The 23,011-nt window shown below is 59.4% G+C and overlaps 1 protein-coding gene across 1 annotated transcript in view; it reads right to left on the bottom strand.

Moving 5' to 3' along the window:
* The window catches only part of HMCN2 (hemicentin 2), a 32,629-nt gene extending 9,618 nt beyond the window's left edge, over positions 1-23,011 (bottom strand). Inside the window, exons 1-51 of the mRNA XM_066332763.1 lie at positions 22,780-23,011; positions 21,809-21,879; positions 20,767-20,925; positions 20,453-20,575; positions 20,152-20,323; positions 19,707-19,813; positions 19,393-19,513; positions 19,025-19,297; positions 18,733-18,877; positions 18,358-18,479; positions 18,002-18,274; positions 17,753-17,894; positions 17,056-17,183; positions 16,701-16,814; positions 16,415-16,564; positions 15,585-15,779; positions 15,285-15,380; positions 14,836-14,960; positions 14,436-14,580; positions 14,204-14,316; positions 13,793-13,949; positions 13,436-13,598; positions 12,030-12,157; positions 11,794-11,902; positions 11,358-11,527; positions 10,719-10,814; positions 10,434-10,610; positions 9,259-9,378; positions 8,942-9,103; positions 8,460-8,741; positions 7,722-7,889; positions 7,458-7,571; positions 7,196-7,282; positions 6,504-6,689; positions 5,943-6,110; positions 5,436-5,549; positions 5,187-5,329; positions 4,883-5,033; positions 4,447-4,665; positions 4,089-4,202; positions 3,836-4,023; positions 3,576-3,672; positions 3,163-3,324; positions 2,669-2,782; positions 2,426-2,557; positions 1,797-1,940; positions 1,537-1,696; positions 1,122-1,246; positions 853-1,036; positions 586-683; positions 13-285 (exon numbers count right to left, since the gene is read on the bottom strand). Coding sequence (XP_066188860.1) covers positions 13-285; positions 586-683; positions 853-1,036; positions 1,122-1,246; positions 1,537-1,696; positions 1,797-1,940; positions 2,426-2,557; positions 2,669-2,782; positions 3,163-3,324; positions 3,576-3,672; positions 3,836-4,023; positions 4,089-4,202; positions 4,447-4,665; positions 4,883-5,033; positions 5,187-5,329; positions 5,436-5,549; positions 5,943-6,110; positions 6,504-6,689; positions 7,196-7,282; positions 7,458-7,571; positions 7,722-7,889; positions 8,460-8,741; positions 8,942-9,103; positions 9,259-9,378; positions 10,434-10,610; positions 10,719-10,814; positions 11,358-11,527; positions 11,794-11,902; positions 12,030-12,157; positions 13,436-13,598; positions 13,793-13,949; positions 14,204-14,316; positions 14,436-14,580; positions 14,836-14,960; positions 15,285-15,380; positions 15,585-15,779; positions 16,415-16,564; positions 16,701-16,814; positions 17,056-17,183; positions 17,753-17,894; positions 18,002-18,274; positions 18,358-18,479; positions 18,733-18,877; positions 19,025-19,297; positions 19,393-19,513; positions 19,707-19,813; positions 20,152-20,323; positions 20,453-20,575; positions 20,767-20,925; positions 21,809-21,879; positions 22,780-23,011 — 7,711 coding nt within the window. The remainder of the gene's footprint in view (positions 1-12; positions 286-585; positions 684-852; positions 1,037-1,121; positions 1,247-1,536; positions 1,697-1,796; positions 1,941-2,425; positions 2,558-2,668; positions 2,783-3,162; positions 3,325-3,575; positions 3,673-3,835; positions 4,024-4,088; positions 4,203-4,446; positions 4,666-4,882; positions 5,034-5,186; positions 5,330-5,435; positions 5,550-5,942; positions 6,111-6,503; positions 6,690-7,195; positions 7,283-7,457; positions 7,572-7,721; positions 7,890-8,459; positions 8,742-8,941; positions 9,104-9,258; positions 9,379-10,433; positions 10,611-10,718; positions 10,815-11,357; positions 11,528-11,793; positions 11,903-12,029; positions 12,158-13,435; positions 13,599-13,792; positions 13,950-14,203; positions 14,317-14,435; positions 14,581-14,835; positions 14,961-15,284; positions 15,381-15,584; positions 15,780-16,414; positions 16,565-16,700; positions 16,815-17,055; positions 17,184-17,752; positions 17,895-18,001; positions 18,275-18,357; positions 18,480-18,732; positions 18,878-19,024; positions 19,298-19,392; positions 19,514-19,706; positions 19,814-20,151; positions 20,324-20,452; positions 20,576-20,766; positions 20,926-21,808; positions 21,880-22,779) is intronic.

Here is a 23,011-nt window from a genome sequence, read left to right as displayed (position 1 = left end):
GATGACACGCACCCATCACCATGAGGTGGAAGGCTTTGCTGACCTCTCCCACCTCATTCACCACCAGGCACGAGTAAATGCCTGCATCAGCTGGTGCCACGGCCACCAGGCTCAGCTGCTGGCCACCAGGCCCCTGGTTACTCTGCTGCCCCAGGGGCTCTCCGTCCTTCAGCCAGGTCACTGACGGTGCTGGGGACCCGGTGGCTTTGCAGGTGAAAGCGACATCGGAGCCCTCAGCCACCATCTGCTCCTCGCTGCTCTCGGGGCTCTCCAGCACAGGGGGCACTGGGGAGAAAAGGCAGGTCCCCAGACACTGGGGCAGGGTTTAGCTGCTCCCTGGTGTCCTGCGAGCGGCCAGAGGTGGCTCAGCCCTCCTGCAGGGTGCTCTGAGACTGCTCTCAGACTGGTTCTGCTTTGCTCCATCCTGTCCAAGCCCACCCCAGCAGTCGAGCAATGGTTCTGGACCCTGCTTGGGAATGGGCTGCAATGCACAACAATGTGCTCTGCAATGCACAACAATGTGCTCTGCCAACAAAAGCAGAGTCCAGTGCCCCCTGCTCTGCCCTCCCGGCCCCTGCCCTGTACCCTGTATCTGCAGGACGAAGCTGCGGTCGGCCACTCCTGCCCGGCTGGAGACAATGCAGGTGTAGAGCCCAGCATCAGAGAGCTGCGCCTGGGAGATCCTAACCCACGGGACAGAACACAGGGATGGGGAGCAGAGGTCAGCTCCGGGTGATCCCCTGCTCCCCAAGGTGACACTCAGCCACTTCAGGGTGCAGCAGCGCCCTCGTGCAAACCTGGCTACCAGCCCCAAAGCCTGCGGCTGACCATTGCTCCAGGGTCGCTTCTCACCGGAGGATGTGCCCGGCCGAGAGCAGGGTGACGTGAGGGGACAGGCGGAGGGGCAGCCCGTCCTTCAGCCAGCTCACGTGCAGCGGAGGGGACCCCCGCGCCCAGCACTCCAGTGTCACCACGGCGGACAGGACCCCACGGACCACCTCGGAGTCATCAGCGCCTCTCTCGATGGCAGGAGGGACTAGGGGAGGGGACAGCGGGGCTGCTGCGGCTGTCGGGGCTGGGGGTGGCCCCGGCACGGCCCCGCAGCTCCCAGCCCTGCTCACCCAGCACGTTCAGCGTGTGCAGCCGCGTGTCCTCGCCCAGGCTGTTCCGGGCCAGGCACGTGTAAGCTCCGGAGTCGGCAGCTCGCAGCCCCTCCAGGAGCAGGGTGCTGCCATCCGGGGACACCCTGCGTGGCGAGGATGGGACAGTGACCTGTGTGCTCCTCCCATGGGGCACAAGGGCTCTGTGCTCGGTTTACAGCCAAGGATGAGGATTCTGGGGCACTTTTTGCAAGGTCAGGACACGGACTGGGACCCGTCCCAGACTCCAAGGTTTATCCCAGGATGATTCTCCCAGCTGGGATGAGTGCATCCCAGACCGAGCAACAGGAAGAAGCAGCACAGCTCATCCTGCCTTTTGCCCGGCAATTCTGCACGTGGGGCCACTGAACCCCTGGGGTATCCCCCCCAGACTCACCGGGCATGTGAGGGGTGCTGCAGCCCCAGCGGCTGCCCGTCCTTCAGCCAGGAGATGTGAGGGGTGGGCTGCCCCTCTGCCTGGCACTCCAGCCTCACCCTGCTGCCCTCCAGCACGCTGTGCTCACTGGGATCCCCTGTGCTGCTGATCTGGGGGGGCACTGCACCAAGGAGAGAGGGAGGCTGAGGAAGAGGAGGGGGAGGAAGGCTCACCTCTGAGGCAGAGCCCGCAGGGACCAGGCTGCCTCGGGGGAGCCCTACCTCGCACCAGCACCATGAAGTCCTTGCGTGTCTCGGCCCCCGGGCCCCGCGCCAGGCACGTGTATTGGCCCTGGTGGAAGGGCTGGAGGGGGCTGAGCTGCAGCTGGGCCCCCCCGGCCACCAGACCCTGCTCTGGGCTCATCTCTGCAAGGAGACAGGGTGAAGGGGGCTGAGCAGTGCTCCTCCACCGAGCCCTCCCCAGGATCATTGTTGTCCTTCCCCCTTTCCCCCCCTGAGACCCAGGTTTGGGGGGAGTGTTAAAGCAAAGCAGGGTTTTTGCAGAGGTAATTGCTGGAGTTTACAGGAGAAAAGAGCCACTGGTTTGGGGGCAAAGCCCCGTCCCAGGAAGCCCCAAGAGCTGGTACTCAGAGAGCTCACCCCCCCACATATTCCTCCATCACATCTTGTGCCCACATCCCATTGCTTCGAGGCTCAGGAATGAACCTGAGGTCTCTTAAAAACCTGCAGGGGAAAGGCTGGCCCCTTCACACTCTGTCCTCTCCCTGTGCAGCCCTGAGGGTCTCCTGCAGCAGGATTAGAAGTCAGGAAACTGAGGCAGGACTGCTTGGAGGGGAGCAGCAGCGAGGCTGGGGGTGGCAGCCCGGCACAGCGCTCCCTTGCACACACACCCAGCGGGAGCCCATCCTTCAGCCAGGTGACAGTGGGCACGGCCACACCAGGGACTTGGCAGGTCAGCACCAGCGGTGTCCCCATGTCAGCTTCAAGCGTCTCCTGCTGTGGGTCCTGGAGGCCTGGGGGTTCTGAGGAGGATGAGCAGGGACAGGGGGTGTGAGACAGACCGGGGTTGGCTGTCAGTTCCTCAGTGTGGTGCTCTGGGGACTTGAGCTCCTGGCTGAGCCCTCACCACTTACCATGGACGGTGAGAATGAAGCTCTTCTCGTCTTGGCTGGCCACGTTCAGCGCCACGCAGGTGTATGTGCCTGAGCTGGAAAGCTGCAGGTGAGGGAGCTGCAGCACCCGAGAGTCTGGAAGAAGTGGAGAGCAGGGAATCAGGACAGCCTGGAGCAGAACCAGGTCTGGGCTACCATCAGCCAGCAAGATGACTGATCCCCCAGCAGTCGGCCAAGCTCCATGCAAAAGGAGCCATGGAACCACTTCTGGCCATGGAAGTCTCGTCTTTGAGGTCCGAAGCCTCGCTGTGCCCAGCTCCCAGGAAGCAGCAGCATGGAGTTCCGCAGGATGCTGCCCTTGCTGATCACTCAGCAGTGTGTCATTAGTGTGTCATACAACCCAAAGGCTGAGCTCGAGACCCACATGTGACATCCAAAAAAGGGGGATTAGGGGACCTCGGGCTTGCTGTCAAGAGCCGGGGCACAGGCAATCGTCCTGGCTCATCCCAGCGTACCTCGGGTGACAGTCCCCTCCTCGCCGAGCCGCAGGGCGTGCCCATCCTTGTACCAGGTGATCTCTGCGGCCGGGTGGGATCGGATGTCACACACCAGTGAGACGCTGCCATTGACGACGCCATCGACGTTTTCTGGCTCTGTACCCACGCTCCAGGAGGCTTCTGCTCCAGTGCACCCAAAAGACAGTGCCAAAGGGGAGCCATCAGTGCGGAGGTCGATGCCTCCCCGGGAGGAAACACGCACCGAGCCTGTCGCCTGCTCGGAGCGGGTGGCACCTCAGCGTCCTCGCACGGGGCCAGCGTGACCAGCGCAGGGAGGCAGAGGCAGCTCCAGAACCGCAGGAAACTCCAGTTGGTGGAGAGAGAGGAGGAGAGGAGTAAATCAGTGACCCAGGGAAGGGGAGCTGCCTTACCCTGCACAGCGAGGGCAAAGTGCTTCTCGGCTGACCCAGCCGGGTTCTCGGCCATGCACGTGTAACTCCCGGTGTCACCCGCCTCCACCGGTGCCACCTGCAGAGGAGGAGCAGGGCACCGCTGAGGGCTGGCCCGGGCTGGGGAGATGCTGAGACTCTCGTGGGGACCTTGGTGAGAGCAGGGCAACCTCCTTCGGGAGGAAAGAATGCCCCATCCCCTCCATTCCCCAACACAACCACCTGCCTAGGGGAACACCAACCTGCAGGACTGTGCCACCCTCCAGGAGCTGGTGCCGTGGGCCAGCCTCTATGGGGAGATCATTCCAGAGCCAGGACACTGTGGGCTCTGGGTGCCCAGTGGCTTCACACTCAAAGCGCACAGTGCCATTGACGGTGGCTGTCACCTCCTCCACCAGGTCCTCTGTGCCACCACGGATGGCCGGGGCAGCTGGAAGCAGGTGGTTATGGGGCTGCCACGTGCCTCAACGCAGTGTCCCGTGTCCCTGTACTCACTCAGCACCTCCAGCTCATAGTGCAGGCGGTCCCATCCCGCAGCGTTGGCCGCCTCGCAGGTGTACCTGCCCCCGTCCTCCTCCTGCACCGCCTGCAGCTGCAGCACCCGGCCCCCTGTGACATGGGACAGGCCACGGGGAAGGCTCTGTGGGATATCCCCACCAGCCCCACCCTGCACAGAGCCCTGTGCAGCCCCGGTGACTCAGAGGCCCCACGGGTGCTGTGTGTGTCGACGTGAGGAAGGAGACAGGATCCAACCTCCTCCATGCTCCGGATGCTCTCAAGCCCCGAGGCTGCTGCAGGACCACCCTCAAGCCCCACAGTGGGGGTTCACACCCACTACTACACCACCCATTACCTTGCAGCATCAGCACCCCCAGGCCAGGGGACAGGGGTTCCCCGTCCTTGTACCAGGTGAGCTGGTGGGGTGGGATGGCACGGGTGTCACAGTAGAGGGCGGTGGGCTGGCCAAGGACAGCCTGTCGGTGCTCTGTCACCTCCCCATCCTGGTCTTCCTCCCGATAGAAGATCTCAAGGGCTTCTTTGGGGCTTGTTTGCTGCTGGAAGATGGGGGGCACTGCGGGGACAGGCTGTGGTCAGCTGTGGGGAACAGGGACACTGACCCCCAGGTGCATCCACAGCATCTGCCCTCACTGGAGCCGAGGAGATGTTATTTTCCAGCAGGCTTAAACTTCTTTCCTGCTCACCCTTCTCCCACAGGTGACCCCTGAGGACCCCTGCTCTTGCTGAGACACCCTCCTGCTCTGGGCGCTGGCTCCATGCCCAGGGCTCACCTTGGACATGCACGATGAAGTCCCTGTCATCTTCACCCACAGCATTGGTGGCCACGCAGGTGTAGTGCCCCGAATCCAAGACACCAGCTGGTTGGATCTGGAGGACCTGTCCCTCACTGAGGATCTGGAGATGTTCAGAGCTTGCTAGAAGCTGAAGGGAAGGAAGAGAAGGGCAGGAGGAGGATTACGCACCCAGGAGTGGGGCAGAGCCCAGCCAACCATATAAAGGGTATCTTCCCACTCCATCCAGCTGGGACAGTCCCCAAACCCAGCAGCTCCTCCCTGGTCACAGCTGGGACCTCACCTGTTTGTCCTTGTACCACCGGATGGTCGGCTCGGGCACAGCCCAGGTCTCACACTCCAGCACCACTGTGCTGTTGACCTTGGCTTTCACCTCCTTCACTGCAAACTCCCCCAAAGGGTCCTCTCTGGCAATCCAAGGAGGAACTAGTGGGGAAAGACAAAGGGAAGCAAAAGGAAGCAGCACGGGCCCAGTGACAGTCGTAGGGTCACTGCCACCTGGAATTAGGAAGGACAAGAGGAGCTCCCTCACCCAGGACTTTCACAGCGTAGTTCTTCACAGCCTCCCCATCCTCGCTGGCCACAATGCAGCTGTAGGTGCCCGTGTCCTCCTCCTGAGCATTCAGGATCTGCAGCCCGTGGCCACCTGGGCAAAGGGGATCCCCTAAGAGGGTCGCTGCACACAGCCACAGCTCTCTCCCCATTCCTCTCTCTCCCCATTCAGCACCTGAAGGTACCTCAAGCAACCTGCTGAGCACCTGCAAGCCTGGCTGGAGGGGGCCTAATGCTCTTCTAGAGCCCAGGCCCAGGCTTATAAAACCCAGCACTGAGGGGGCTCTAGTTATTATCAGGGGAGGCAGCACTTGGAAGAGCAGCATCCAGCTGATGGCCTGAGCCCTCAGGTCCTGCAGGATGATGGCTTCTCACCATCCCACTGTGCTGGACCCCAGCCAGACCAAGAAAAAACTCCCATTCCCCAAGGCATACACAGCAAGGGGCCACCACAGTCATGCAGAACCAATAGACAGCAGCACAGTACCAGGGAGCAGGAGGACATTTCTAGATGCTTTGAGAGGAACCTCGTCCTTGAGCCAGGTGATATTGGGAGATGGGTATGGCAGAGCCTCACAGACCAGGGAGATGGGGTTGTTGATGATCACTGTCACTTCCTCTGCAGCAGCATCATCTCGAGCCAAGGTGGGACTGGCTGCAGAGACGTGGTTGTGTGTGAGATCAGCACCAGCACACATTTGGGCTTCCCAGCCTTCATCCCCCCACCACACCCCTGATCCAAGTTCAGGGAGTTGTGCCAGCATGTGCCAGCTCCAGACTCTACCCTGTCCTGCTGCCCTCCAAAACCACAGAGATACAGAAGACACATCCTCCCTTCCCACAAGCCACCATCCACAGATGGATCCTGCACTAAACAGGTGACTTCTGCTCCTCCAAGAGGTGTCACAAGGGCTTGAGACAGGTCCAAGCCATGCTTTGGCTGCAGGACTAAGAGATCCTCCCCATCTACCTGGGGCAGGCCATTAAAACCCACACCTGAGGTCTGCTCACACCTGAGGCCCTGCCTCCATCCAAAGGCATCTCATACCCAAAACATCCAGCAGGTAGTGCTTGGTCTGATTTGCCACAGAGCTGGAGGCCAGGCAGGAGTAGCGACCAGCATGGGCCAGGGAGGCTTGGGGGATGTGGAACAAGGAGCCGTCAGGGGAGATGGAGAAGGTGCCAGGGAGAGGGTGGTTGTCTTTCAGCCAGGTGATCTTAGGTTGTGGGTTGCCTGTGAGGGATGGAAAGTGGGTTTTGGCCTTTGTGTGAAGTTTTTCCATGCATGAGCACAGCCTGGCTGGGGTCACTGTCAGAGCCTTTCTGGAAAGCAGGGACATCATCCCAAATCAGAGTTATCATGATCTGGATCAGGGTTTTAGAAGCTGCTGGATGAGCCAGCAAGAAGAAAGGGAACTGTCCTGAGTGGGAGGTGATTAATTATTCCCATCACTAAAGGAGGAATGAGATTAGAGGAATTTTAGCTCCATTTGGGAAAGACTGGAGTTTACATTGTGGAACAGTCTCCCCACGTGGGTGTCCCCTCCCCAGCGCTTCCCGGACAGCACAACTGCAGAGCCAAGAACCATCTCAAAAAAGCTCTGCAGCTGATTTCAGCTGTTTTCATGTCTCTGACTGGAGCCATCCGTTTGCTCCACACCCCAAAGTGAGACTCAGGTCTGCCCCTGAGCCCCATCTCCCACTTGCTCACGCCACCTCCCTTCCCCACTGGATGCTCACCTGAAGCCAGGCAGGCCCAGGTGACAGGGTGACCCTCGGGCACTTTGAAGGTGTGTTCTTCATCCACGTTCTCAATGTGGGGAGGAACTAGGAACACAAGGCCCCAGGGATTTCAGCAGCTGGCCAGCTTGGCCTCTGAGCTCACATCCTAAGGACTCCAGCACACCCAGCGTGTCCAGTCTTAACTCATGTCTGTTCCTGCAAGGGTGGAGCTCTGAAGCCCCACCAGGAATCCTGCAGCAGACAGAAGATCCCTCCTTACCTAGGACCTCCACGTAGAAATGCCTCCTGGCCTCTCCAGCTACGTTGCTAGCCAGGCAGGAATAGTGACCACCATCCTGGGGTCGTGCATGGGTGAGCCTCAGCAGCCAGCCCCCTGGAAGCACAGAGCAGAGAGGCCTCAGGGTCCAGGTACCAGCACAGCCCAGCTGTGCTCCTGTAGCTCCACCAGGAGTTTGAATTCATCAGTGTTGGGGCAAAGCATGTTCCCAAAGCGCTCATCTCTCACAGCACCCAAATCTCTGACCTGAAAGCACATGTGTGTGCTCGCTGGGGGTGACAGGAGAGCCATCCCTGAACCAGGTGACGGTGGGCTGGGGAATGCCAGTGGCCTCGCAGGTCAGTGTCAGGGATCCTTGCAGGGAAACGCTGACATTGGTTGTCAATCCTGATCCTCGAATGAACTCAGGAGGAACTGGGCATACAGAAAAAAGATGGACATCCATTTGCAAAGCAGCCAGGGCATCAAAGGAGTAAAGCAAAGAAGGGAGAACTGGGTGAACCTGGTTTTTCCCACCTTCTTGCTTTGCACAGCTTTAGGACACAAGCCCAGAAGGACCATTTGCATCACCTGGAGATGGTGACTTTAAAGGTGTTATGGGACAGGTGACCCACAGCAAGTATGTGCCACTTACCTGCACAGCTGAGCCCAGGCTTACAGGTGTCACACTGGGATGGCCACACAGCCTGAGCCACCTCAGACTTTTTATAACTCAAGTGACCTTGACCCCAGGTTTCCCCAAGTCCTTGGGTAGTAGGGGACTTTATAGGAGATGATCTGCTGTGATGGCTCTGGAAAGAAACTGCTGCCTAATGGACACAGTTCTACAGCTATTCTTGAAGCATAATCCTGTTGACCCTGAGACCTGCTACATACTGGATTGTTCAACATCTACTCCACATCAAGTTACTCCCCATCTCCACCCTCCTCATCCTGCCTGCATCCACCCCACCCCCAGGCACCAGCCCCACTCCACTTCCTTACCGTGCACCACAACATCAAACTCCCTCTGCTCCTGCCCCTCTGCCTTGGCGACCAGGCAACTGTAGTGTCCTGCGTGGGCCACCTCTGCCCTGGGGATGTGCAGCCTCCTCCCTTGCTCCGTAAGCAGGAGCCCGTCCCCACCAGCCACGGGCTGCCCGTCCTTCACCCACGTCACCCGCGGTGGTGGTGTCCCCGTGGCCTCGCACTCCAGAACTGTCTCACCACCCTCGATGACAGAAACCTTCCTCGGGGCATTGCTGCTGCCCTGGGCCCTCGGCAGTGCTGTGGGCAGAGGGGCACAGGCTGGAGGGGATGTGCAGCAACTCCCTCATCTGTGCACAAGTGCAGGGGCAAAGCTGAGCCAGGTAGCAGCATCCCTTCCAAAACATCCAAGGCACCAGGCAATGGCGTTTTGGGTCCAGCTGGACCTTGCACTGAGGTGTCACAACACCTCCACCCACACCCACAGGTCTCATGCTCACCGTGCACCTCCAGGTGATGCTCCTTGCTGCTGCTGCCAGCAGCATTCCTGCACTCACAGATGTATGTGCCCTGGTCCAGCAGCTGTACCTTCTCCATGTACACCATGTTCCCTCCTGGGGACACCAGCTTTGGGCTCCCTGGCTGGGTGGAGAGGGGCTCACCTGCCCAAGGAAGGGACAGCAGCTTCCCCTCAGGCTCCCAGCAAGACAAATTCCCACCCAGAAGCTGGATACTGCTCAACAAATACTGCTCCAAGGAGCCCAACAGCCGGGTCAAGCCGTGCGGGGAGAGATGAGGCTGAGGAACAGGGCCCTACCGTCCTTCCACCAGCTCAGGGTGGGCAGGGGGATCCCATGGCACTCGCAGGCCAGCTGGACAGATTGTCCCTCTGGCACGGACACCACCTCGGGCTCTGGCGAGGAGATGGATGGAGGCACTGCAGGGATGAGAGGAACAGCTCATTGATGGCACGGGATGAGAGGAGAAGGGCAGCTCCTCACTGGAGCTCCATCCTGCTGGATACACACCCCTGCAGCCCTGCTGGGTGCCACAAAGAACCCTGTGACATTCCCCTGCCCTGGCTTCATGTGGAAACAATAATCTTGTCTCTCCAGCCAAGCGAGGGGTGCTTTTAACTGCACGTGGCCAAGAGCAGAGGATGACCAAGCATCCCACAAGCAGACCAAGGTCAGGTTGGCCAGACACAGCCTTATTAGGCAGCTCTGCTCACTGAGAAGGTTACCCAAATCTTTCCATTATCGGATGATGTTCTCAGCTGCTCATAAATACAGCTGGCTGGAAAATGGTAACTCCTTCCCATGAGGGATATCAGTTTGGAGAAGAAAAGCCTCAACACCCAGAAACCCTTGAAAAACAAAAACAGCAGAACCCAAACAATGCACCCGAGCCAGGACGGCAGACGTGCAAACATTTCCCTGGGAAGAGATTGCAGGAACAAGCCCAGAGCAGGAGAACTGGATCTTCTCCACTCCCTGGCCACCTGCCTGCAGGACTTCCACCAACTGGCCTAGAGCATCCCTGAGAAAAGCCAGAGCCTGGCTCAGCCCCCAGTGCTGTGGATGTGCTGAGTGGTCTGGGAAGCAGCAGGGATGCTTGGATCAATTGAGGAAAAGTGTCCAGTGCCTGTCTTGGCAGCAGCCCAGAAGTCACCACTGAGTCCACTGAGTCCAGAGGGGCCAGAAATGTCACCAGGCAGGTCACAGTGTGTAACACGGACAGGGTGGGCAGGTGACCCCATAATGGGGACCTGGCAGTACTCATTCAAGGGGCCATGGCTTTCCAGGACATCATTTGGGATGAATTCAGGGCATTGCACGACTGGAATTGCAAATGAAGCAGAGGACAAGGATCTGCCAGACCCATATTTTAGGGATGTATCCTGAGGGCTGGGACAACCCCACTGACCCCACGCTCACCCAAGGTACTCCGGGGGGAAGCCCTCACCTCCCAGGAGAGCACAGGTGCACTCACCAGTGACCTGCAGGCTGTACCAGAGCTCAGCCACCCCTGCCACGCTGGAGGCCACGCAGCGGTAGCTGCCGGCATCAGAGACTCGGGCACGTGGGATCTCCAGGAGCTTCCCATCCCTGGACAGGGTCAGCCCGGCTCCGGCCGAGAGCTGCTCGTGCCCCTTGTACCAGGAGATGTCTGGAGAGAGGCAGAGAGCTGAGCTGTGAGGAGCGATGCTCTGCCCTCTCACCCAGGGAAAACCCCAGGGATTCAAGAGCTGAGGGACAGGACAGAGGATTGACTCACCGGGAGCAGGCAGCCCCGAGGCCAGGCATTCCAGGGATGCTGAGCTGTTCTCCGGGATGGCCAGATCCACCACGCTGGGTTCGATGTTTGGGGGCACTGCAAGCCAGCAGCCATTGTCATCAGCTTTGTGTGACCCGGGCTGGCTGCAGCCACCATTGTGCAGGGCCCTGGGGCGCAGCCAGGCTCACCGATGGCTCTGGGTACACACCGAGCCCTGGGGAGCAGCAGCTGGGATCACAGCTCTGTCCCCTCTCTGGGAGGGGCCCCCATGGTGCCACCACTGCTCCCCAAGGCACCCAGCAGGTTTGGTCCCTGTCCCAGTGAGACATTCACTCTTCCCAGGCAGGAATCTCCATTCCATGCCTGGTTTCTCACCTGGTACCTTCAGAGTCACATCCTGCTGGTGGAGGGGAAATGGGGCTGGGGGAGGACCCTCCAGCAGGAAACACTGAAGATTTACTGTGGTGCCAGTAAATCACCTCTCAGCTTCATTGACAAAGGACCAAGTCCCAAGGGATCGAGCCAGTGACCCTGCACCTACCAAAAAACTGGGCCAAGAACTCCCAACCCTTTGGGCAGCCATGTTCTTCCCAACACACGGGATGGGCTTGCCCATCTCACCCCAGACGTTGCACTCACCATGCACTGAAACCTGCACCTCTGCCCGGGCCAGCCCTGCCCAGTTGCTGCCTTGGCAGATGTAGAGCCCTTCATGACCAAGCCCCACTCGGGTGACCAGCAGAGTCCCACCATCCTGGGACACCACCACACCGTCCTGCCCATCCAGAGGGTGCCCATCCTTCAGCCACCTGTGAGGAAGGGGACAGGCAACAAGTGCTTGGTCTGTCCTGCCACCACCCCCACCCTGTCTCTGCACACCAACAGGGTGAACAGTGGGGTGCTGGCAGCAAGGACTGTCCCCTTGTCACCTGGCATGGGGCTGGCAGTGCCAGCAGAGGACTGTTGAGCAGAGGACAAGGAGATGGAATGGATGCCTCCCACCCTAAGGGACACCCCAAGCCCCTACCACCCATCCTGGGAGCACAGGGAGCACCCACCGCTCTGCAGCACTCACTGGATCTGGGGTGGGGGGATGCCCATGGCGTGGCAGTGAATCCTCAGGGAGGTGTTGGCAAGAGCTGTCAGGTGGCTTTCTCCATCACCAATCCGCAGCTGAGGGGGAGCTGGGGGCAGAGGGGACCTCAGACTGGCACCACCCTGGGACCCTGACCCAGGGATGTGAGAGCAGCCAAGGGTTTGGAGGGTGCAGGGCCCCAGGGGCACATGCAGCCCAGGGAGGGGTGTCTGAACCTTGGATGTGCAGGCTGTAGCTGAGCGAGGCGTTCCCCGCGGCGTTGGTGGCCGTGCAGGTGTAGAGGCCGGTGTCTGTCACCTGGGGCTCAGACAGGTGGAGGGATCCTGAAGGGAGGACACTGTACCTTGGGGGAGGAGGAACAGAAAAGCTGGATGGGAGAAATGGCCATGCCATCCATCACCCAACCCAGAGCAGGAGCTAAAGGCTGAGAGCTCACCTTCACCTTGGGACAACAAGAGAAGGTCACCATGGCCACCTCCCATTCAAAGAGCTGCCCATGGGGGCAAATCCCCTTTGCTCAGGCCCTGCACGAGCTCAGCACGAGGCAGCACAGGAGCCCAGGGGCATGGAGGAGGAGAAGGGTCCCCCCAGAGCACAGCCCCTGCAGCTGGAGCTGGCCGCGCTCTCATTCCCAGCCTCATCTCTGCTCCACAGACATAACGTCATCTCAGCCCACGGCTGCAGATTCCTCCTCGTGTGCTCCCATAAATCACTCAGCATGGACAAGCCAGCTGAGATGTGGGGAGCAGCACAGGTCAGCCAGGAGCAACCATGGCAAACCAGACACGAACAACAAGGCAATATGTCCCCCAAGAAGAGCAAAACTAAGACTCCTTCCTGCTTCCCCAGGCCACAGCAATCCTCAGGTGCATGGAAAGAAGGGCTTAACCCCAAGGCCAGGGCCCATCACTTTAGGGGGTCCCTTCCAACATGGTGCTAACATGTGGAGAAAATACTGGAAGACCAAGACACCAGATAATCTGGAGAATGGTTGGATATGTTTTTATCCTTGCCCATCAAATCACATTAAATGACTGTCTCATGGCTGCTTTCAGCTTCAACAAGTTGATTTGTCCCTCCAGAAGACACTCATTGGAAAAAAAACTGGGCTAAAACCCCACATCCCAGTGCAGACAAAGCCACTGCTGGGCTAAAAACTGTGTTTGTGCCAAACCTTGTCCCAAGAAGCACCAACCCAATATGTCCACAGGGATCCACCAACCCCACGGACATCACTGACCGTGTGACAGCACAAGGTAGGAATGTGCATGAAGGCAGACAGACAGCAGGGTGAGGAGCTGCACTGGAGTTGCCTTTCCTTCCCAACCCCAGCCCTGTGTCCTGGGTAGACACATGAATGATTTGAAGCAGCTGCTTAGTTCCAGCAGATGTTTGGAAGGTGGAAAAAAAGCCTGGTGCTCTCCAAGGAGGGCAGAGCTGATGCAGTACTGCTCAGCTGTCTCAGCTCCTGCATTGAGCATTGGCCACAGGATGCCAGGGATGCCCTTCACACCTTCACATCTCCCTGCCAAGCAGCTGAGTCCCTTCATGGACCTGACATCCCTCTGAAGAGACACAAAATCCCAGGAGATCGTGGGCCCCAGCACAAAACCCTCCTTACCTCGTGGTGGCAAGAGGCAGGGGCTGGGGCTCCCGGCTCCACACCACCAAGGGAGGGGGAAATCCTTGGGCCTCACAGGGCAGGGTGGTCTCCTGCCCCAGCACAGCCAGGAGGGTGACAGGGTCTGATGCCTGTGATCCATTCACGCTGATCCTGGGCTTTGCTGGATGGAGAGGGAGCACAGCTGGAGCAGGGACTCTCCAGGTGCCCCACAGCCCTCATCACTTCTCTTCCTATCCTTCAAACCCGTCTGGCACCTGGATTGGTGCTCCAAGGAAGCCAGGAGTGTTCCCAGGTCATTCTGTCCCCTCATTCCCAGGTCATTCAGCCCCCTCTGGAGCTGTTCTGAGCACTCACTGCTGATGGAGAGCTGCATCTCCCGGCTGGAGAACCCTGCTGCATTGGTGGCTGTGCAGAAGTAGGTGCCAGCATCCCCAGGGGATGATGAAGGGATCAGGAGGGTCCCATCGGGGTCAGGTTGGTAGTATGGGCTCAGTGAAATGGGCTCCGTGCCCTACAGGGAAAGGGAAGGGAGGAAGGAAAGATTCTCCTGTGAGCTGAACACCCCAAAGGCAAGAAGAGAGCTCTGGACACATCAGAGCAAGCCATGGCCTGGTCCCACCTTCCCAGGGCACTTGGTGCCACCTCCCCAGGCAGCCACAGCCACACTGGAGAGCTACACCCCCTTCAGACACATTATCCTGAACCCAAGCGTGGCCCCAGCCTGGCTGGCAGGGGCACAGCAGCCCGCCTGTCCCTGTCACCTACCTTTGCCCAGGTGACAGTAGGGGGGGGCACGCCGGTGGCATTGCACCGCAGGGTGACGGCCGCGCCCTCGGTGGCAGTGACAAGAACAGGGCCAGGCTCAATGCTGGGAGGAACTGTGAAGGAAGAGAAGCTGCTGGTCCTGCATGGCCACATCCAGCACAGAGAGCAGAGCACAGAGAGAGCCTGTCCCGTGCCACTGCTGAGCAGGGACACCCAGCTCCCTGTCACTCACCGTGGATGACCAGGGACACGTCCTGCCTGTGCGAGCCGAGGGCGTTGGTCACCTCACAGGTGAATGTCCCCACATCCCCCTGTGATGCCTGGTCCATGTGCAGGCTGCCATCAGCCTGGATGGAATAGTGGCCACCTGGGGCTACCTGGGCACGGGCAGAGGGCAGGGTCAAACACCAATATATCCCTGCATCTATGGAGCACATCCAGAAATGAATCCTTGAGCAACATCCTGATGTGGAGATAAACCCACGTTGCCTTCCCAACACAAATGCTCCACTGGATTCTTTCCCCAGCAGCTTTTGCCCCAAAGATTGGGGGCCCCAACCCACAGTGAAGCCCCACCAGAGGGTAGGTGTCCATCCACCCACCCACCACCCCAGCAGGCATGGAAGTCTCACCATCTGCCCATCCTTCAGCCAGCGGCGGGCTGGGATCGGGCTCCCAGCCAGGATCACACAGGGCAGAGACACAGGCTGGCCTGGGAGCACACAGACCACGGGGGATGCAAGAGCTATTTCTGGGGCTGCTTGAAAGAGGGGAAAGGGAACCAGTATTAATCTGCGATAAACTGGCCAGGAACACTCAAGGAGAATGCATCTAGGTCACCTTTCTTCCAAGGTCTGGATCCTGGCTCAGCAGGAATTTGGGGATATTTGCTGCAGTTTGGGTCCATGTCAGCATACGAAGCCAAAGAGGGCTTGGAAGGGCATTTCCCAAACCCTGCCCTGGGGTTGCTAAGCCTTAACTGTGGCCAGCTCAGGACCAGAGACAGCTGCTCTGGTCTGCCACTCACTCACTGCCAGCACAGCTGGGATCCGTTCACCGACCAAAGCATGGAAAAACAAACCCTGTCCCGTGACCGTGAGCTTGACCTCTGCCTGGATTTTCCCAAACTCATTCTGGGCTTCGCAGATGTAGATGGCTTGGTCATCCAGCGAGGCACCTGGAGCACAGTGGGGAGAAGCCTCAGCCTGGTAGGGCTCAAGAGCCCCGAGCAAGCTCCAGGACAGGGAGCACATTCCTCTGCCCCACCACCATCTCCAGTGGGAACAGACCCCTCAGAGCTGGAGGCTTGCAGGCTGTTACTGCACAGCTGAGCTTGCACAAGTTAAAAATACAAATAAATGCATGCACACTCAGCTCTTACTGTCAATGAGGAGCTGGGCAGCCTCCAGCTGGCTGGAAACACGCTGTGGTCCCTGCCAGCCCATCACAGGCTTCCCGTCCTGCCGGGACCAGGTGACCTGTGGCAGGGGAGATCCCTCGACATGGCACAGCAGGCTCACACTCTCCCCAACCTTGATCTCCACGTCGGCCAGGGGCTCAGGAAAGTGAGGAGCAGCTGGAGGAGAGAGCAGCAGAGAAAGGGCTCAGGCAGGTCCAGCAGCCCAGCTTCCCCACAGCTGAGCCTGGAGAAGGGATGGGGCTGCAAAACCAATGAGCCAGGTGCCCTGACAAGTTACGAGGCTGACTTAAAGCATTTGGTGCTTTTCCAAAGCTGTCAGAGCCGTTGCAGTTTTCATCTCTTCCAGTTACACTCATCGACCCCTTGCTCAGCAAAATGACTTGCACTTTTCCATCTTTAACTGCTTTAAACCCTGCTGCCCTCAAAACAGAGCCTTCCCTCCTCCTCCTCGTGTTCGTTTATCCTTTCTGCCTCCAGCAAAAGATTTTCACCTGGATTTTCACACACACAAAAGTCAGCCCCCACCTCTGCCTAATCCCAGTGAACGCACTTTGCATCCCAAGCCCTCATGTCCCCATGCAATAACAATGTCGCATCTTTCCTAACTTGTTGATCCTCCTGCATCTTCCCAAAGCTTGGAAACCCTGCCAGGCTCCCGCCTGTTTGTACCAAGCACCAACCCCTCCCTGCTGGGAAGCCCGGGAGACTTGGAAAACAGCAAAGGGGAGCTGACTCAGAAGGGAGATCCGTGCAACAGGCTTGAGCGCTCTGCGGGACCCAGCAGGACTTACAGCCCACGTGCAGCAGGGTGCTGTGGAAGGCGCTGCCGGCCTGGCCCAGGGCGTGGCAGCCGTAGAGCCCCGAGTCCTCCTCCCGCACCGCCTGCAGCCGCAGCAGCGCCCGCTGGGTGCCCGCCGGGAACGTCGCCATCGCCTGTTCCCCTGCCCCGGCATCCCCACATCAGCGCCCCGCGTGCCTCTGTGGGTCCCTCCTGATGTCGCACCAGGGGACCCCGCTGGGTGTGATGTCCCCGCAGGGCAGTGGAGGGGTCCCCCCAGCGCGTGCTCCCGGTCCCACCTTTGTACCACGTGATGTGGGGTGGCGGTGTCCCCGAAACCCAGCACTCCAGGGTCACATCCTCTCCCACCAGCGCCTTCAGGCTGGGCGTCACTGCCAGGATGGCAGGAGGTTCTGTGCCAGGGGGAGAGATGTCTTTGGTCACTCTCTGCTGAGCTGGGTGTGGTGCCATCCAGCCCCAGGGGACTCCAGAGCCCTGGGAGGTGTCCCCCAACAGCCTCTGTCACACACAGCCCCATTCCCAGTGTGCTGACCCCAACACCTCTGTCACACACAGCCCCATTCCCAGTGTGCTGACCCCAACACCTCTGTCACACACAGCCCCATTGCCAGTGTGCTGCCAGGGAGCAGGTACCAGTGAACTCCAGGGTGATGACTTGCTCATCCCAGCCCAGTGTGCTGCTGGCATGGCAGCTGTAATTCCCTGCATCCTCTGGGGCAGCAGACCTGATGTGCAGGTTACCCTCAGCGTCCCTGAAAACCCTGCAGCAAATGGGAGAGAAAGCGAGAAATGAGCCCTGTGAAAAGAGGGATGATGGAAAATGTGTTGATATAAATGAGCTGGTTTCAGGTCATGCTGAGCAGGTGGTGGATGTGGGTCAGCACTTAGAGCCAGCTGCTGCAGGGAAGGACTTGGCTTTGAAGCAGGGAAAAGCACTGAGAATTGGGCTTTTTCATCTCAAAAGTCCAAAAGCTTTCCCCAAAGTCAACTCTGGCACTCACAGCCTGACACGAGCAGGAGTTGAAAGGCAAAAAGCAGAAGAAATTAAGGGGAAGTACGAGGAGTATTTTGAGGCTTGAGCTCACACCAGGTGTGCAAAGTGGGGACGGTGATCTGGATAAGGCAGGATGGCTTAAAAATAAATATAGGAAATGAAGGCCAGCAGCATGGCAAGCATCTCAGGAGCACCAGCTGGGACACTGCAATGCCTCCCCCTTTCCAGAGCTATGGCAGCCCTAAGCCTCCCTCCCTCAGCTTGTACATCCCTGCAAGGGGAGCACCATCCCTGTGGAACAGGCAGGATGGAGGCTCCAGGGCCCCCAGGGGTTACCTCTCATCCTGCTGCAGTGCCCAGCCCCAGCGCTTCCAGCTGGTGTGGGGCTGGGGGTGGCCCCCGGCCGTGCAGTTCAGCCGCAGCTCCTGGCCCCTGCTGAAATGCTGGGGACTGGGGTCCACCTTCACCCACGGCGCCTCTGCACGGGGTTGGAGCAGGGCTTAGCCCCCGGGTGCCATTCACCATCCTCCCACAGGGCAGCAGAATATCCCCCGGGGCCGGGCTGCACACAGGGGCAAAGCCTACCCCGGATGAAGAGCCACAGGGAGGCGGTGGCAGTGCCACGGGCGCTCTGTGCCACACACTCGTACAGGCCCCCGTCCCCCGGCTGCACGTGGCTGATCTCCAGGGAGTGGTTCTGCAGCAGCCGGGTCCGGCCGTCCCCTGGCTGTGCCGCCTTCCCATCCCAGCTCCAGGTCAGGTTGTAGGGCACGTCCCCCAGAACCACGCAGGACATGACCACGTCTTGGCCTGGTGAAGCCGTGATGTTGCCGGGGGCGAGGAGACGCGGTGGTGGCTCTACAAACGTGGGATGACCGGGTGAAAGGAGCCTGTGCCCAGCCCTGGAAAGGGCTCCGAGGCTTGGCACAAGCAGCCCCCACCTGAGACAGAGACGTAGGCACGAGCCCGGGTCACTCCGACCTTGCTGGTGGCCGTGCACTCATAAAAGCCTTCGTCACTCTCAGACACTGCAGGGATCAGCCAGCTGATGTTCCCTGAAATCCTACAGAAAGGGACAGATGGAGATATGGATCACTCCCACCTTGGGACTGCCATGCCACCATCCTAGTCCTACACCCTGGGACTTCTTTTTCATCTGAGTCAGGCAAAGAGGTGTATCCCCAGTTACTGCAGACCTTGGAGTTTTCCTCTTGGGATGCTCAGAACCTGACGGGACCCACCCAGCACACAGCTGGCACAGCTCAGGGGCAGTTACTGCCCACATGAGTTCCTCCTGGGCCATACCAGAGGCTCACCTGAAGAGCTGCTCTTCGCTGAGCTTCATCCTGCCACGGCTGAGCAGCAGGCGGAAAGGGATCTCACTCCATGCAGAGCAGGAGATGAGCTGTGGCTCACGGCTGTAAGCCTGGATATTGCTGGAGATGTTCACTTTAGGTAGACCTGGGTGGGTTGGGGATGTGCAGATGTTCAACACCTTTGGAAGCTCACTGGGAGCTGCACTGAGACACGGGATGACCAAGGGGAAACCAAAGCAGAGGCAGTGCTGGAACCTCTGGTCCCTGCTCAGCACCCGTGGGCTCCACTCACCAGGGACCACGCTGGTGTAGGTCACCCCGGAGAGGCGGTGCAGGGGGTGGCCCTGGGCATCTTCACCCTTCACCTTCAGCAGAAAGTCACCCGCGGGGACCCAGAGCGGGGAACCCACCCAGATCTGCGCGGTGGAGCCGGAGGAGGAGTTGAGGAGGGGCTGCGCGGGCAGCGAGAGGAGGACGTGGCCCGAGGTGTTGAAGAGTTCGATCTCCTGCAGGCGCCCAGGCGGCCTCAGACCGGTGCAGTTCACCAGCACGGAGATGGGCAGACCTGGAAAGCGGGGAGGGAAAAAAACCACCAACCACATTCCCGGCTGCAAAACGCCCCGATGCAGCAACCAACCCCTCGGGCAGCACCACCCTCACCCTGCACCGGCCGCTCTCCGGGCTGGCTGCTGTCAAATTCCGGCTCGGTGGAGAAGCTGGCTTGAAAATTAACGTTGCTGATGCCCGTGATCCTCAGCGAGTGGCGGCCACTGCTCCGGGTCTGGAAGCAGATTGAGAGTCAAGTGCCGAGAGCAGCGGAAGGGAGAGGCTGCAGCCGGCCCCTCTCAGCCTGCTCACACCTCCTCTGCCTGGCCAGAGATGGGGGGGGAAAGCCCACACCTGGAAAAGCCTGGCAAGCTAAATATCCATCAGGGAAAGGCAGAGGATGTGGCAGCCCTGTGCCACCAGCCTACCGTGACCAGCCACATCCCTGCCTCGGAGGGCTCCAGGGCCACCACCAGGGCTGAGTTGGGGATGCTGAGCAGCTCCTTCAGACCTCGGCCTTTCTCCAGGACTTTTCCTGTTACAGTAAGTGAATGTCTTGGATGGACAACCCAGGTCTATCCCCTGGTTCCTACAGCAGCCAGGAGCCCCCTCCTCAGGGCTCGGGGTAGTGCAGAGCCCATCACAGCCAGGGCAGCAGGGAAAGCCTTCAAAGGCAGAGGGAAAGCCAGGCTGGGAGGGGAGCAGGGGGATGTCCTGGTGTTTACCGAGGGCTTTGTAGCTCATTACCTTTCCGTTTGAGTTTTAGGGCAGGGTTTGGTGAACCCCTCCCTGTTTGTGGTCACTTTGAACTCTTCCTGGGGGGCAATGCATCTCCCCTGCCCCCCTTGTTGTCCCTCTGCCCTGGGCTCCTACCTGCCGGGTCCTGGACCTTGATCCCTGGGGCAGGGCCACTCAGGGAGATGGTGACCTCCTTCAGGCTGGGATCAAAGGGGATCTGCCATGTGTTCTCCCCACCATCCTCGTGGTCTGTGGACAGTAGGTGGACCTTGGAAGCCTGGATGGCCTCTTCCACCCACTTCAGCACCTGGAGGCAGGCAGGGCAGGATTAAACCTGGATCTCCCCTCACCAGGCAGGGCAGGATTAAACCGGGATCTCCCCTCATCGACTGGCACAGCCTCACTTCAGCACAAGGGGCCAGGTCTCCCCACTCACCTCTGTCACCTGCTGCTTGTCCAGGTGGAAGATCTGCCCGGAGCTGGTGGCAGCGATGCGCTCGTACACGCGGTACCCGGGGTGGCTCCTGTCCCCGCAGTCCCCGGTCAGCACAAACACCACCTGCCACAGCAACGGCGCCGTGACAAGCCGCCCACCCACGAGAGGAGACACAGCTGGCACCCGCCAGCATCCCAGTACCTCGAGTGGGCCCGGGGGCTGCAGAACTCCCCCAGCCCAGGGGGGTTTATCGCCGCCTCTCACTGATGAGCTGCTGCTGCTGTGTCCCCCGAGCCGCTGTGGCAGGAGCTCACCTGGCTCTGCTTGTGCTGCAGCAGCCGCAGCAGCTCCTCCTGCTGCTCGTAGTCCTTGGCCCGAGCATCCGAGAAAACGTAGACGAAGGAGCCGGGATGCGAGATCTCCACGGCCACCCTGATGGCTCCCACGCTCATCTCCGGGCAGTCCCCCCCGCCCTGAGGGACACAGGCAGGGACATGGCACAGGCACCGAGTCACCCAGTGCTCAGCTCCCGGCAGGATCCCACCCAGGGATGCTCGCGGGGCGAAACACCCCATTTTTCTGGAGGGATGGAATTGCAGGGACACTCAGGATCGCACAGACCCGTTCCCTGTCTCACTAACGATGACAATTAAAGCACCCATTTGGGGATCCGTGCTCACAGAAGCCACTGATTTCCCACAGACACCTTCAGTGAACACATTTGTGCCCACCCCTGTGGCTGCAGAGCCAGCCACCCCAGGGAAGCCTCCTGGCACAGAGAGGACCAGCTCCCACTTTTCCTGGCACCCCGAAGGGCTGGGAAAGCACTTGCAGCCTCAGCGTTACACCTCCTGCCAAAACAGCTGCATCCGAAGGGAAACGCCACAGGGATTTAGCAATCCACAGGAGGCAGGGCAAGAGTGGGGATGGATAAAGCAGGATTAAGCTCCCAGGGAACATTTCAGCTGGCAGAAAACAGATGAAATAATATAAAAATCCCAAGCAAACTAGAAATTAAAAACTCAATTTTCAAGCAGTGGTTCTAGAAGAGATTTCTGGTTCCATGGAGAGTCTGTGCAAACTCTCCTGGGAACAGCATCTCCATTAGGGACAAGAGCTGTGCACTGGGAATTCTCTGGCCTGTTGCAGGACTCTGAGGCACAGTATCAGCATTTCCCATCCTCTCCACTCCCATCCCCAGCCAGTCTGGCTCAGCCTGAACCCCCATCACACTTGGGGGGGATGCAGGGATTGCTCCCAGAACCCACCACCATGCAGTGCCAGGCTTCCCCCAAAGTGCCAGGGCCAGGCACCAAGCCAGGCCTGGCAGAGCAGCGTGGGGCTGAGGGTGCCTACCTGGACATGGAGCTCCCTCAGGCGCTGCTGGAAGAGCTGGGGATCCGTGGTGAGGGTGACAGGTCCCACCTCTGCAAGACATGGCCACCACCACCTCAGCCCCCTGACTCCAGCACCAGCTTCTTCCAACACCACCCACACTGCCAGGGCTCCTGGCTCAAACCCCTGTGAGTCTCAGAGTGCAGCATCTAGCCTGGCTTGGCACCAGGAGAGACACGGGTTTGGGCAGACCAGCCCCTGTGCCCACACTGTGACCACTTCAGCAAACTGTTCCTATGCCCAGGAATTTCTCTGACACTCTGGGTGGTCCCAGCCAGGGTGAGCTGTAAACCAGTGCCCTTTTCAGCTGGGGAAAGCTCCCAGCAAAGCAATGCAGGAATTAATTCACTGCCTCTGCCTCCTTCCCTGTCTGTCTGCAATGGTTTTCACTCAGTGTTTCTGCTGAAAATAAAGCTTAGGTCCCACTCTCCTTGCAGGAGGCCAGGGCTCTTTCGGGGAACAGCTGCCCTTTTATGGGTATGCACAAAAAGAAGACAAAGACAGAGGCAGAAAGAAATTATTCTGGTATCAGAGCAAGTTACCAAAGCCTCTTAGCAAGTGGTGTTTTTATTGAGGTGACCTGGAAGCACGTTGTGGACTTGGACAGAAATACCCCCCATGGCTGCTCCGGGGAGATCAGAGCAGGATGGAGGGGAAAGAGCCACCCCAACAAGGTGTCAGCACCCCTGGGATTAATACAGTGGAGAGTCCACCCTGTGCCCAGAGGGTGGCTTGGGGACAGGACCCTCAGCCTAGCTCCCAGCTATTGAGGTGCCATCCCCATCACAGCAGTCACCAGGGCATTAAAAAGAGGGAGAAGGGACAGTGCAAACGCTTGTGAAGTGCATGCTTCAGACCCAGCCAGAACCACAGCCCAGCTCCCCAGAGCTCCATCCCCGGCAGGACACATCCTCACCCTGCCCTGGACGTACCTGGGTCGTGGAAGGGCACCAGAGCGTAGTTGCTGATGGGTTTCGTGCTCCTGCTGAGCGTCCGCTCCAGGATGCGCGAGGCGCCGTCCATCACCTGCACCAGGTCGTCGTACATGGAACCGGTGACATCGAAGACGAAGGCAAGAGTGGCCCACCCTGGGGGGCTCTCGGCCACGCCGAGGGCCAGCAGCAGCCACAGACCCACAAACGCCCCTCCTGGGTGGGGTGGCAT

The sequence above is a fragment of the Sylvia atricapilla genome, chromosome 19 (genome assembly GCF_009819655.1).
Source record: "Sylvia atricapilla isolate bSylAtr1 chromosome 19, bSylAtr1.pri, whole genome shotgun sequence".
In the NCBI taxonomy this organism is placed as follows: Eukaryota; Metazoa; Chordata; class Aves; order Passeriformes; family Sylviidae; genus Sylvia; species Sylvia atricapilla.
The sequence above is the reverse complement of the archived record's forward strand: the minus strand, read 5'-3'. Positions and strand labels throughout refer to the sequence as shown.